Raw genomic sequence first — 14,629 nt, 5'->3', positions numbered from 1 at the left:
GTTTGTCAAAATTACGTAAAACAGAAAATAGAAGCTTAGATAATGGAAAAGACTGGCCTTTTTCATAAAAGAGGCACAAAAAGAATTTACTAATTAGTAAGCAGTGTTTTAAAATATTGTGCATACGATGTTTAGTTTCTAGTTTTGTATTTGAAGTTAATGGGAAAAAATAAACTTCCAATCTATTGGTAACCCATTAGCTTATTTTCATAAAGTTTGGACTTCTTTTAAACGTAGGCTACAGTTCGAAGTTGTAACGCTTTCATGGTACAGTACAGTAAGCTACTTGTAAAAACAGGCTTCACTAGACAAGCCTATTTCGCGATGCCATACGATCGTGACCAATATAGCTTACTTTTAACGTAAAGCACCATCTCAAATCCAATGAATTATTAATAACTTAAATTTGCAATTATTTTTAACAATAATGAAAGACGATCCCACACACGTAGAAAAGTAAGTTTAAAACAAGTTTGCGGTTGCCTAGAGATCAATATTTTTTATGTTAAGGTGTTAGTTCAAACAGGACAAAAACCAGAATGTCTGTTCCAAACTGTGATACGTTGCTGAACGATTCACTTGGTGACAATCCAGTTGGCGCCAAGTCAGTCACAGTTTCTATGACTGCAAAGGAAATGTCCGAATCTGTGAGTTTTCACTCACAAAAGCCGAAGTCTGAACAATGTAATTTGCCGTTACTGCACACAGCTCCTGCTCTTATTAAAAAGGTAATTAAAAGGTAATTAAACGGGTAACGCGTAGGATAATTTTAAACCGTGACAAATGCAAGTCTTGAAACGTTTCCTTTCCTGTTTACCGGTAAAGCATCCGGAAATCGTTCTGTAAATGCAAGTGCAAAATCGCTTTTCGACAGGTGCACAATCGTCCTAACGACACGCAAAAATTTGGGCATCTTCCGCGACGAAAACCGGTGGAAATCAAATTCTCAAAACTGAGTTATTCAGTCAGAGAAGGCTCTGTTTTGAAAAATAAAGGTTTGTCACTTTGTGTATGAGGAACTGCATGTTATAATTAGGGTATTTTTGTGAACTTGAATATCGCAAAAGTACTGAAGTACGCATGAAACCCTTAATTAAATCATATTGTATTAATGCTATAAACCCAAAACTAACGCTAGGTTTACTTGGCGTAAGGGAATTTCCAAAAGTTCCCTGAAATCGCTATCGTAACTTTCAGAAACAATTTGTTGCGATAGGCGAGTGAAAGTTACCTCGTAACAGAACTGCTTTACTCCTGTAAAGTACATGACTCCAGTATCATTTTTGTGGTAGGCTACTCGAAAGTCGAAAGTACTCGAATACTAATTTCCAAGTAGCCTACTCGATTGTACTAGACAGTGTTTAAACTACTTGAATTGGTATTCTTTATCAATTTTTATGGTTAATTTGTTACTGCATCTTTCTCAAACTATAAGTTTAAGCAACAATGCAGTGTATAAACGGTCATCTGTCCAATATTTTTTTAAACTATTACCCTTTTGATCAATATATTCGCCTACTATGTTTGAGAGTGAAGGAATCAAAGAATTTAATTATTCCGTAAGTTTTTTATTACAATGAAGTACTCGAGTACCTATCCTGAGTACTTAGTACTTGCCACCTGGCCTGGTACTTGTACTCGAATGTTTTTTACACAAGTAGGCTACTTGTACTCGAGTACTAAAATTAGTTAGTACCTGTATACAGCTCTGCCTTGTAGCAATAGACGGTACATCAATCGTATTTTTAGGGAGGTTCGCAAACTTTTTTACATCGCGTAAACGTACTCGAATATCGATGATTGTAAACAAATGAATAGTGATCAAAGTTTTACCTTCGGGCTCGGAAACGTAGGCCTACGTATAAAGAGCTGCTTTTAAGCATTTAAAAACTGCGTCATTAGGATCGTGTTCAAAAGAGGTTATTACAGGTTGCTGTCCGAAAGTTACCCAAGATTAAAATAGCATTATTTCTCTCAATGACTGTTTCATAATTGCAATAAGGAAGCAATTCTTATCGCTTATCAAAACCACATCCAACATCCGGGAATAAGTAAAGCAAAGTTCATTCCTGGCCAGTGTTGTAGGATGCGGCCTACACAACATGGTAATTTTTGACTTACAAAATTTTAGCATCGTCACTACTTCATCTTTCAGTGAAACCAGTAAAAACACAGTTTCGCACGACAGCTATGAATTACATTTTTAACCAACAGTACATTGGCGTGTAATAATCCGTTATTTAACGTTAAATTATATCGTCTGCAATAGGCTGCACAATCAGCAAGTTTTCAAATTTAGATATCTTCGAAACTTACTGCTATATTTCTTCTTGAAGAGAACTTACAAAGGCGATTGACTGTGAAAGAATTATCAATGATTTTGCTATTCGAAAAGTTACAAAAAATTACTTTTACATTTCTATTCGTTCATCGCATTTTCTTGTTGATTACTGCTTAACGCGTGCTACATAAAGAAATGTACAATATAATTAATGGGCAGGTTATACGGCGATTCAAAAGCGTACACCAGAAGTGCTTGCGAATGTTAATCGTATAAAACGAGTATACATTAAATTTCATTTCGAGGCATTTTGAAGTTCTTTTGAGGCGCAAAACCCCGGAAGTTTTGTGTTCCGCTTACTTTGAACGGGACTGATCAAAGCGAAAATTGTAGACCCAGCTATTGAAAACCGTTGGCCCACCCTCAAATCAATCCTAAATAAGCCGCACAGAAATGGGGCGGCATTTTTTGTTTCCAAGCAGAATAACCAAAACCCACGTTCCACCACAGTACCGGTGGCTGCAAAATTATCGTATTAGTGAGTCCACCAAAGTGTCACCAAACCAAGCTGTATTATATATTATAGTGTCGCAAACATTTCATGTGTCACGATCACAAACATTTAAAACCAAGTTTAAAACAAAAACAGCTAGACTGAATTTTGTAGAGTTTAACTGACGTTGCAGTGGTGGTGAGTGATGATATTGATGGCAAAACCATTAGCAATTGTAATTCTGTGAGTTACAAAGAAAGGCAATAGTAAAAAATGAGTCATTGTATAGTGACACTGACACCTATAATAACTTACAGATGGGATGAAATGTGAATGCCTTTACCGCTTCCAGTGTAATAAAATCGTAGCGACCAATGTAATCAGGTCTTTCACAGAAAGGCAAACAACCAGCGGGAGGTAAAATGCAGTGCACTGGAGTACGTTATCTTGTCTTGCTTTTAGAAAACTTTCAAATCGCATTTTGTCAATCAATTAGTGAAATGAATTCCATTAATGAGATTAAGCTATGTATTCTCTTTTTCTCCACCATCACCGCAAGCGACATTGATCAATATGTTGACTTCTTTTGCACACCATTAGCAAATAATACGACCTTTCCTAAGCCGTCCTGCGTAACGTAATACACTGTGCAGTTTGAAATAAATACCGGTACTGGAAACGCCATTTTTATGACGAAGCACACGATCGTCATTCATTACTAGCACATAATTACTTTAAAAACGTAGTACTTTAGAACTGAACCAACTTTGCTTAGAAGTTTACTAAACGAGTAAGAATAACGCATACATTTTTAACTTGGCTACTGGAATAAACCAAAAGTTGTCAAAACAAGCAAGTAACCACACACGCCTTGGTCGTAAATGGTCAATGGTGGCGGAAATCGTAGTTTGGCCTAATTTTCTAAGACAAGACATAAATTGTTGCATTTACGGAAGACTATATTAACTGGGGCACGCCCGCACACGTCCAGTTGCCAGATTATGCTACGCGAAAGTCTCTTGAAATTGTTCTTGAGCGGCTGAGTTCTATGTGGCTATTGTAGTTAAATAATTAATTCGCATATATTCATAATGCATGTTCTTTTGGGTTTGCTGTAAGTATAGAATGGACTATGTACCAGCTTACAAGTGGAGGTTTGTTGCGGTACAATTATTTCCAACATACAGACCGAAAATCTCAATGACGGTAATGTAATTGAAAAATTCGCGTCTTTCTTTGCACTGTTTGTATTTACGTATTTCAGAAGTTATCAAAATGTAATTTGTTGCACGACTTAATCTCGGCAATAATCTTCGCCAGCGACAATCATTTCCGAGATTTTCTATACTGTGCTGATACCCCATACGTCGGCTTATAGTGGTTGGTTGAAAGACGAATTGGGTCACGACTCATAATTGTAGGATGCGGGTACGATTCTAAACTATCGTTGCAATGTCCGTAAGTAGCTGCCAAAGACCAGAAAGTGCCATAAAAGTCTTGTTTGTTTTATTATATTGCAACGAATGTACTAAAAAAGTAATTAGATGAAAGATTCCCCATGGGGATTTCGGAAGTTTTGCATGTAGCTTTTGTAAGCCTTGGACTAACATTCTATAAAATGCCATCAAAAACATGTTTAATCTTTTTGTAACGGAGGAGCAAAATCAACACCAGAATGTTTGGTCTAAAATTTTTTTTAGCTACTATCATTGCAAATTTTAGCCTAAATCTGCAAGCGACCTAAGACATTCTAGCATGTCAACTAGTAGGGTTAGTCACAGGCTAAAAAATATGACTAACTACACCGCCTTCTGATTGGTCTAGCCAGGTATTTAAATGCTTTCGGAAGACGTGCTAGTAGCAAATGCGTCCCCACTGCGCTTTTCACGAAAAATAAAATCATTGATTGACGCTCAACACAATCAGAGAGATATTGGTTTTACCTTGTTTGACGGCTTCTCAAGTATTAACAACGTTTTTATCCTGTTAAGTGGATTTGTGGTGTCAAATTCGGGCTAGTTCACTTAAAAACTAAAAAACCAAACAAAGAAATACAGCCATAGGGTTGTATATATGTGCATAGGCGCCGAAGTTTACAAAATGTAGGGCGGAAAAGTTAATGGGTTCAGATGTTTGGGAATTCCCGGTGTCAAGGATTGTTGTAAAAACACAGAATAAGATAAAATATACTTCTAATCAAGGTTATTTGCGACAACAGCCATGCTTCAAGTTTTTGCTTTTTATAAAATTTCTAGACTTTTTGGTTATGCTAACCTACCACTTATAGCACAATTGTATTTCTATTCATGTCTTAGTACTTTTTTCTGCGTACGGATCGCTGGGAGCATGTTCTTTGTTCTACCATACGTCCTACTTTTAGTTCTGTGAAGTTTACGGCAAAAAATGAACGACATTCTTGTACGCATTATTCAAACATTATCTATTATTTAATTATTGTTCGTTTTTTAATTTATTCGCATCAAAAAAACGAAACAGATCTAACAAAATTAGCAGCAACAATTACTGAATATACTTCTATTTGACACATAATCAAGAACGTTAAAATTTTCAACCCTGCAGTAAAGTATCTCGTCTGTGATTTTCCGCACCCTCTTCTAGTTTTGCACTCGCTATTCTCTTTAAACTCTTTGCATGCGTCGTCCCAAGGTTATTTTTGGCCATTATGTTTGTCTGTACACTGTACAGACGTAACACCGAGATGGGAAAACACTTCCAACAAAAGCATATATAACCTTTTCACTCGAACTGTATTCATTTGAAACATACACACAGACATAACATTCAAAACAAGAATAATGAAAAGTACATAATAAAACACACTGGGAAGTTAAAATAATCTCATTTGGAAAAAGTATTCTGGCGAAAGGAACTGCGATCAATCCATTCATTTATTATAGAATTTACGTGAAGTTTGTGTGCTCGTTCCTTTAACATGTTTAAAATGCAAACGTGATTAAGCCGTTTCTGAGACATGGTCGTACGCAAATAAGTTTTCAGACGACGTAATGTACTGAAAGATCGTTCTGCTTCACAGGCGGTACATGGTAATGACCGATGAATGCGGAGCAAGGTCAGAAAATTTGGAAATAAATTTTTATAGCATGTATCGGTCTTCATTTTGCACATCATGGCTTATCCATTTCGGTTTTGCTGATCTTTCAAACCAGAGTGACACATCTTCATTATATTTCCTCAGTAGTTTAAGCGTTTGCACTAAGTTCGACTTGCTGTCGCCATGTCCTCTCAAAGCTAGACCTTGCTGAGCGAGAAATCTTATACTCTCAAATATTGCCTCAAGTGCAGCCCTATTTCGCTTGAGATTTTCTTGTGCTTTTGAATTAACTAAAGCGGCAACGTGACTTTTTCCAGCATAGTTCAGCTTTGCGTCAAGACAGAGCTCGTGAAGGAAACTCTCGCTGTGTTTCTTGGCGGCACCTTTGATGTGCTTCCAATCTTTGTATCCTGTCAGCCAAACTGGATACTTATGTTTGAAAGTCGAAATAACATCAAGGGTCACATGATTTGCTGAAGAAGCCCAATTGCACACTGCACAAATAGCCACGTCTTTTTGTCGATCATATTATATCCATTCGTGCTGTTCAAGCAATCGTAAAACATATTTCTCTGCAGTAGTGCCCGAAGTTGTAAAAGTTTCTGCTGAAACACTAATATTGAAACTTTTGGAACAACCAGGAATAGACGGATCTGAAGTCGAAACGTCTTCTTTCTCATGCGGCAAACTAACTTTATTGTCGTTTTCCCCTGTTCTATTCCGAGCAAAAAACGACCTAATAGATGTTTGCCTGCCTGACCTTTCTAAATCATTACGTTTAACAGAGCTCATCTTACTCGCCTTGATCACGTCTAAACAAATTTTCCACTGGTCATCTTATTGTACGACGTGTTTAATTTAGAGTTCATTTAAAAATAAATTGCATTGTTGTAATAATGGTTATTGTATCGCGAGAAAGTCTCGTGTTACGCAATAAAGTTTATTATGTAACGTGTAACAAGTAAATGGGTGAGTGCAGAAAGTCCATTAGTTTTGGATTGCACTCTTCAAACGAGTAGCAACAATAAATTTAACCAATTCATCTTGATTACAAAAACGTAAAATCGCTATTATTTGTTAGAAAAATCCAGGGCGGATTGCCCAAGTTCGGTATCAAGTATCAAATCGGTTGATAATGTGAAATGGGAGTTAAAACAATTATGCCTGTACGGATTGTTATGAAAAATTCTGCAGGGTACAAGTGCATACTGAAGTGTTTGAAGGGACAGTTTTCATCATGTCAGCTCACAGGAATTCTCGGACCGTCGGGGGCAGGAAAGAGTTCACTGATGAATTTACTTGCTGGTTATCGGTATGGTTTAGGTTTGGTTAATTTCGACTATTATTTGTCAAAACTTTGTCAATTTTTCAATCTTTTTACTAATTAAACGCTTTGTTGTTATATAAAAGTCATTTAACAAGTATTCTTTAGAGAAAGAGGAATGAAGGGAGAAATTTTTGTGAATGACCAGCTACGAGATTCTAGAGCATTCCGCAAGATGTCGTGCTACATCATGCAAGATGACAGACTTCTTCCTCATCTCACTGTTATGGAGTCAATGATGGTATAAATAAACAAATCAATCATGCATATAGTGATGGTAGCAATTTTGCATTGATTTACAGTTGGGGTTAATCAACCTCAAACCTAAAACTAATGTGTTAACTGGATTTCTGTATAAGCTGCATATTATGTGTGTGCAAAATTCGCTTTCCATAAAACATGTTGATAAACTGCAGGTTTCCGCAAATTTAAAATTGGAACAGAAAACTTCATCACAAAGTAAGCAGGATATTGTGAATGAAATTTTGGGTACGTTGGGCTTAATGCCATGCACAAAAACCAGAGTATCTGACCTTTCTGGTGGTCAAAGAAAGAGGCTTGCTATTGCGCTTGAACTTGTAAACAATCCTCCAGTTATGTTCTTTGATGAGCCAACAAGGTATATTAAACTAATGGTGGAAATAAAGATAAAGTTGGACAAATGTTATCCAAAGAAATCTTGCTGACCATTTTTTAACATAAGTTTAGAAAGTTACTTTGTTTTGCAGTGGGTTGGACAGTGCTTCAAGCTTTCAAGTCCTATCTCTGCTCAAGTCGTTAGCATTGGGAGGGAGAACTGTAATATGCACTATCCATCAACCATCAGCAAAACTCTTTGAAATGTTTGATTGGGTAAGAGCTTATGTTGCAATTAACATTGGCCTGTAGCAGATTTTCTGCCTTACGAAAATAAAAATTATCAGTAACCAACTATAAATAATTTTCAACTTTTTAAATTATCATGCAAAGAAATCAATAGTGTTACATCCTATTTATACCAATCTATTCACTTTACATCTTCCTTAAAATTACAAAAACCAAAGAAAGAATTATAATTATTTGATTTCTCATGAGAATCAGAAAATGGATATTTTTTAGCCACTTAATGTGTTTCGCCATAGCCATTTAGTTCATTGGGGAGGCGTACCAACCATTCAAATATGATTAAAAAATAAATATTTATTAACATTTTGGGTTGCTGTGAAATAATATCGCATACTTGAAAGCCAGTTTTAAACACTATAGTTCCTATAATATCTAATCTGGTATGTATGCAATCGACTATACATAGATAAATTAACTCAAATTACTTACTTCTTCTGTCTGTATTGTAATCTAATATAACTGCTTAAAAAACGTACTTAATTTGACATCTACACTTGACAGCTCTATATACTGGGTACAGGCCAGTGTGTATACCAAGGAACTGTACCTGGACTTCTCCCATTTCTTAGAGACAACGGCTTAAGTTGCCCACAGTATCACAATCCAGCAGATTATGGTATGTGGCCAACTGGCCATGGTATTGGATCTAATTGCAGCATTTAGATAATAGAGCAAAGAGCAAGTATTCGCAAGAATTCTTACTTGTTTATCATTATCTTATTTATGTTTTGTTCAGTTCAAAGTCATGTTCACGACTTTTATGTTACTCATCACAAAAACTTGTAATGACTGCAACTGATTCAATGGTTTTTCGCTAAAATGCTACAGTATAGGAACTGTACTTGCACAATGTAGAAAAACAGCATATATGACAACTAATGCAGAAAGGCTCTTAAAATGTCTAATGCAAAGAGAAAAACACGCTAGCTAGGTCCAGACTAACATGATTCTTCTTCAGAGCAAAAGCACGAATGAAGGTCAAAATAACTTTTCAATTCTGTTGTATCTTTTATCAGTTTTCCTCCTGCTTCAGTGACATTCGTCTTTGGGCTTTAATGTTTTTCTTTTTTCTTGAATGCGTTGTGCAATAATCCTAATTGTGTTTTTTTTTTATTCTTACAAGTCAACGTAATGTAAGCATTTCTGCATTTAGTTTGTCTTATTTGCAAATATGTGGCACTTTAAGTTAAGTGCTTTTCTTTGTAAGTTACAAATAACATATGACGTAAAATAATGTTCTTACAGTAATTGAAGTAGCATCTGGAGAATATGGTGAAGTTATTCTGACCTTAGTAAAAGCAGTTGATGCTGGAAACTGTGAATATTACACAGAAAAATATCAGGCATGGACAGCTACTAAAATATCTTGAAGTTATTTGGCTGGAGTAATTGTTATTTATCCATGACAACCCTTATTCAGTTCCAGCATTTAAAACATTCCATGTATAATTGCAGATATCATCAAAATTAAATCAAATCTAATTTTATCGATATGGTCACTTTCCTCAAATTAAAAAAAAACACCTTAAAGAAATTAATCAAGTTGTTACTAAAACTTTAACAAATTAGGTTCATGGAGTTTATCTGAATCTTGTTAAATATTATTTGCAGAAATCAAGCAATAGTATGGTGGTCAGTAATGCTTCATCAAAGGATGAGGAACTATGGGTAAAAATGGTACATGACAATGTTAGTTCAACCCAACAAAGCCAAACTACTCAGCACAATTCTCTGAAAAACGTACTAATGTTAAGACAGTCATGATATCTATATGTAATGAAACTAATTCAAAAACTCTATTACATATAAAAATTATTTAGCTGTGCTTGTATGCAACTTCAATTACTAAGTTGAAACTTAAGTTATATGATTAAAGTTAGTTGATATAGTGTTCATAATGGTTAATAATTCAAATTAGCGATGTGAATTTTTCTGTCTAAAATGCTCCACATTTGTTCTTAAGGTTGATGCTGACAGTGAATTAAAACCTTGCCATACGTTCAACACAAATTGTTTCACACAATTTTCTGTCCTGTTTAAGAGAACTTTTCTCTCAATCATAAGGGATCAGGCAATTCTTTCTTCATTATTTAGCTACATGTGTAAATCACCTACTTATAAGTAAAGTTCTTTCACTCTTTTAGCCGTAAATGTCAGCTACCTCATTGGTTACCTTGTTTCTTCCAGCTATAGAGATATTCAATATCCCATAACATATGTTAATTCAGTTGCTCACCCATATTCGATTTGCAAGTCATATTCTTATTGGAATCCTACTTGGATCGCTCTATTTTGACATTGGAAATAATGCCGAAAAGGTGTTGAACAATTCTGGATTCCTGTTCTTTTCTTCCCTCTTTATTATGTTTGCATCACTGATGCCCACCGTCTTAACATGTAAGTGAATACAAGGCAGTATCTAAATCGTTCACTTTTGATAACAGTTCAAAGTTCTAATTCAAATAATTTCAAAGTATGTTACAGCATTACTTTAGCAGGGCTCATTTGTGTAAACATAGTACAAACTATGTCATAAATAGAATTATTTTTACAAACTTGCATTTATTTAATTGCAAACACACTGTAAATAGGCCGTGTTGGCAGAACGAATAAAATCATAACCCTGATCAATTTAATTACATACAAACAATGGGAAAATAGTGTGTGTATGATATGTCTTCTACAGAAAGAAAAGAAACTACTTTCAATTATATTGACATGATAGTGTTGATTATTTTTCAAATTGTTAAACACATGAAACATTTTTTCAGTTCCCATGGAAATTACGGTTTTCATGAGAGAGCATATGAACTACTGGTATTCCTTAAAAGCATATTATGTTGCAAAGACGTTAGCTGATGTCCCTTTTCAAGTAAGTGTTGATATAAAATAACCACTTTAAAAGAGATAAAAAATAATACAATCAATGCGTATTGCAATCAATTTATTGCTTATAAATTTTATACATAAGCACTCTTAATTGATCAAACAGTAAAGCTACAATTTCAACATTATTTTTCGAAACCAGGTGATTTTTCCAGTATTCTATTGCACAATTGTATACTTTATGACATCTCAGCCATTAGAAGCAGAACGGTTTTTGCTGTTTGTCACTCTGCATATAATGATTTCTATAGTTGCCCAGTCATTGGGATTGCTTATTGGTGCAGGATCAGTGTCACTTCAGGTATTAAATAAAGTTTTGTGATCATTTTGTATAAAACAATACCATCTTTTGCAAAAAATAAAACCAAAAAAGGCATATATCAGACTTGCACAACATACGGCCGCATGCGGCAGACGGCCAGAGCATCTCTTGTGGCCCGCATACGCAAAAAAAATGGGGTAATTCATATCTTTTTTACTTTCGTACCTACTTTTTATAGGTCTAGTAATAAGAGAATTGCTTAATTTTTGTTAATCTAATAATGGGAGGAGTTGCACAGAGCTCTGGTTATATGTATTTCTCGTTCAAAACTCTTGTCCTTTACTAAAATCAATTCGTAATTTATAATCAACGTTGTCATGACAATATGAGAGGTGTTATAACATAAGATATTTACTTCAAAATAATTCACTCATTTATCTCCTTCCATTCATTTGTTACCTCACAGAGGTTATTTCAATCTTGAGTTTGCTCAATCGTACATGAAAAATTGTCTACCTTAGCTAGCCCAACAGACTGAAACCATAAGAAGAAAAATTAAGAAAGTGTTGAATGTTTCACCGAAAATGGAATAGCTATTTTGAGGCTCAAACGCAAAATATTATCAAGTTTGTTGAAACGTGCTTTTGATTCCAAAAGAACGCGTGCTTAGGTGCCAGTTTGCTATGTTTTGTTGATCTGTACTCCCAAAGTGTGTTTCAGCAATTTTTAAAGAAATAAATATAAAACAAATCTTTCCAGAGTTCCCTGCTTTATTTTTTGATGTGAAAGCGAAGAAAAAAATTTTAAAATTGGTAGTTTTAGCCAATTTTTATCTGCTTTATATGCAGTTTAGTATCATGGATTTAATAATATTCCAGCAATGAAATCTTACTGCTTTCAAGATTGCGTCATTCAGCAAAAATATATCGTCAGCTCCGGTGACGCAGTGGTAAAAGACAATACTGTGCAGTTACAATGTAAGCCTGATTCCCTGGGTGTGCTCTTAAACAAAGCACGATAGTTCTGCAGCCTTCATCAGCTTTAGCTGTTGCACTTTATGGCCTTTGCAGACTAAGTTGTCGAAGGAAGTGGATGTTCTGGGCATTCGCCTCAAATAAACTGCCCATTGCCCAAGGTGTGCTTGTCACCAACTCATCGTGTGGGGCGAGGATAATGTATTCGTTTGAGTTCCCTTGGTTACTGAATCTTGTCCAAACCTTCACAGTAGTGATACACACGAGAAGATTTCAAATAATTATCAAAACCCGTAAAACAAAACTGGTTGTCCTGGAGAAAAAAACAGGTTAAATTCGCCGATTTTGAAATTCTCTCTGGCGATTGCAATTGAAAAAATCTGGCGACGAAAACACCCTATGGCATAGTCTTCTCTTTGTTCACATGCGACCCGAGGTATATTTTCAATTATTGGGGCCCTTTTGTGTTATGAATTGTTCAGACCTGGCGTATATTTTATACTGTTGTTGCACTTCATAAAATGTTGTCAATGCGTTTGCTAACCTCCGCAAGCCGATTTGTTCGTGGAAAAAGACCCAATCTTTATTTATGAAACAATTGCAAAAATATTTACTTAAAGATGCTAACACGTCTAACTATTTCTTTCATTATTTATCTAACAAGATTTTTCCATCACGATAAAAACAAAAGTAACATTGTTCTTAGTATCATACATTGAAAATACAAAGAGGAATTTTTCACATTATACTGTTCATGTTTCTTTTTAACATGATGATATCACACAAACAATGATGATTTTGAAAACCTGCACAACTTTTCTTGCAATACTTCTTACCTGCTTAAGAGCATGTGTTTCATTGTGTTATAACTACAATGGTTAGCATTCTAATTTTCGCTCCGCACAGTTAACTTTAACACATCCATGATTATACAATCTCACAGGTGGCAACATTTGTTGGTCCAATCACGACTATTCCGGTTCTGTTATTTTCTGGATTTTTTGTGAGGTTTGAAACAATTCCATGGTATCTTAAATGGCTTAGCTATAGTTCTTACGTTCGTTATAGCTTTGAAGGAATATTAATTTCAATTTATGGGCTCAATCGCACGGAGTTGCAGTGCAGTGGAAATGAAGGTATGGCTCTCTACACTGTAAGATGTCCAAAGAATAACAAACTACATTAATAGCCTTTTTTCAGGAATTGGCTGTCGTTTCACAAACACAACACTAATCCTTCAAGAGATGGATGCTGAAGAGTCAAACCTGGGTTTGGATTTTTGTGTCATGGGAATATTTTTTCTTGGCTTGCGATTTTTAGCATACATTGTATTGCGCATTAGAATAAGACTAGAAAAATAGCTGTTATATTGAAACAACTATATTACATAAGACTTGCAGCGGTCTGGGTGGCATTTTTTAATACCATTGCATCATTTCTTGGAAAAGTGTTTTCTAGTTATTGATTGAAGTTTATGAAATTGTTTTTTGATAAACACTTCAAATGTCGGTTGATCGATTATTTGGAAAGTTGCACTGAATAACTTCGTGTGAATAGTCCTTTTAGTATGTTCCCATGATGTTTTCCAGCATCTATGCTGATAAGAAGTCTTTCTTCATCAATCTGTCAGCTTTAGCTATATATATCTCACATTGTTTCACTCGCTGCAGCTGCTACGACTTGCTGTGTTTTTCATGTGGAATATTTTAACTCCCATCGTTTTCACGTTTTATAAGCTCGCACTTCTACCAGCGAGCAGAGATCGAATTAGCCGAGTGAATCACTGAAATCAACAGATGAGTTTTCTAAGCTAGACGTGGTGATTGCAACTCAATAGACATCTTATAAGCAGTAGTATTGCTTATATTCTTGGTAATTCGTGTTATTAAGAAAGTGTACAGCACCTTTAATAAAAACCTTTTCTTGTAAACTATTTCTGTTGTAATAATAAATAAAACCTTTTGGCCGACAAAAGGTTAGAGTATTCTAACCACACACAACAAGGGAATCTGATAGATCAACAGGTAGATTAAGTGAAGATACCCTCATATGCTAAAAGGGTCTCTTCAGGTTATTTAAAACAATTCAGAGTGCTATCTTCTATACTCTATTGTGACAAAAGAGGAATGCTTAACTCAACTTATTACAATTTTTCATTTTACTGTACCAACTACCGAAATCTGCTTATCATTATCAATGCAAGAATAAAATCACATGATTAAATGTTGCATTCCATATTAAATATGAGTTATCTGGTTTGTCTTTATATCACTATGTAACCAGAAGAGCACAACACACTAATTTCTCAATTTTAAAGACACTAGTAGTAATCACTTTGAAAGAAACCTGAAGAATTTAAAATTCTGAATTGATTTCAACTTAAGTTAAACCACCACAATACTTCTATTTCAGAGTAACATCAAAAATAAGTGAACTAAAAAACATTGCAGT

General features: G+C 35.0%; 1 protein-coding gene across 2 annotated transcripts; it reads left to right on the top strand.

Annotated features, from left to right (window-relative positions):
- The first annotated feature begins 496 nt into the window (after positions 1–496).
- Positions 497–14,108, top strand: LOC143461598 (ATP-binding cassette subfamily G member 4-like). 2 transcript variants are annotated; one of them, XM_076959364.1, is made up of 15 exons: positions 497–728; positions 875–995; positions 7,042–7,159; positions 7,280–7,412; positions 7,588–7,790; positions 7,900–8,023; positions 8,558–8,672; positions 9,302–9,399; positions 9,668–9,796; positions 10,020–10,127; positions 10,285–10,453; positions 10,828–10,928; positions 11,085–11,243; positions 13,122–13,314; positions 13,379–14,108. In XM_076959364.1, the coding sequence occupies exons 1-15, from the start codon at positions 540–542 to the stop codon at positions 13,537–13,539; spliced, it is 2,121 nt and encodes a 706-aa protein (XP_076815479.1). In that variant the 5' UTR covers positions 497–539; the 3' UTR covers positions 13,540–14,108. The 2 variants fall into 2 exon arrangements, with proteins under 2 accessions (XP_076815479.1, XP_076815480.1); XM_076959365.1 differs by lacking the exons at positions 8,558–8,672; positions 9,302–9,399.
- Positions 14,109–14,629: the final 521 nt, after the last annotated feature.

Source organism: Clavelina lepadiformis, chromosome 6 (assembly GCF_947623445.1).
Source record: "Clavelina lepadiformis chromosome 6, kaClaLepa1.1, whole genome shotgun sequence".
Classification (NCBI taxonomy): Eukaryota; Metazoa; Chordata; class Ascidiacea; order Aplousobranchia; family Clavelinidae; genus Clavelina; species Clavelina lepadiformis.
The sequence above is the reverse complement of the archived record's forward strand: the minus strand, read 5'-3'. Positions and strand labels throughout refer to the sequence as shown.

Bases quoted from the DNA above. Each gene is read 5' to 3' on its own strand.
- LOC143461598 (XM_076959364.1), top strand. From the start codon at position 540: ATGTCTGTTCCAAACTGTGATACGTTGCTGAACGATTCACTTGGTGAC. The intron at 7,791-7,899 runs GTATATTAAACT...TTTGTTTTGCAG, and splicing joins TTCTTTGATGAGCCAACAAG to TGGGTTGGACAGTGCTTCAA. The intron at 8,024-8,557 runs GTAAGAGCTTAT...TACACTTGACAG, and splicing joins TCTTTGAAATGTTTGATTGG to CTCTATATACTGGGTACAGG.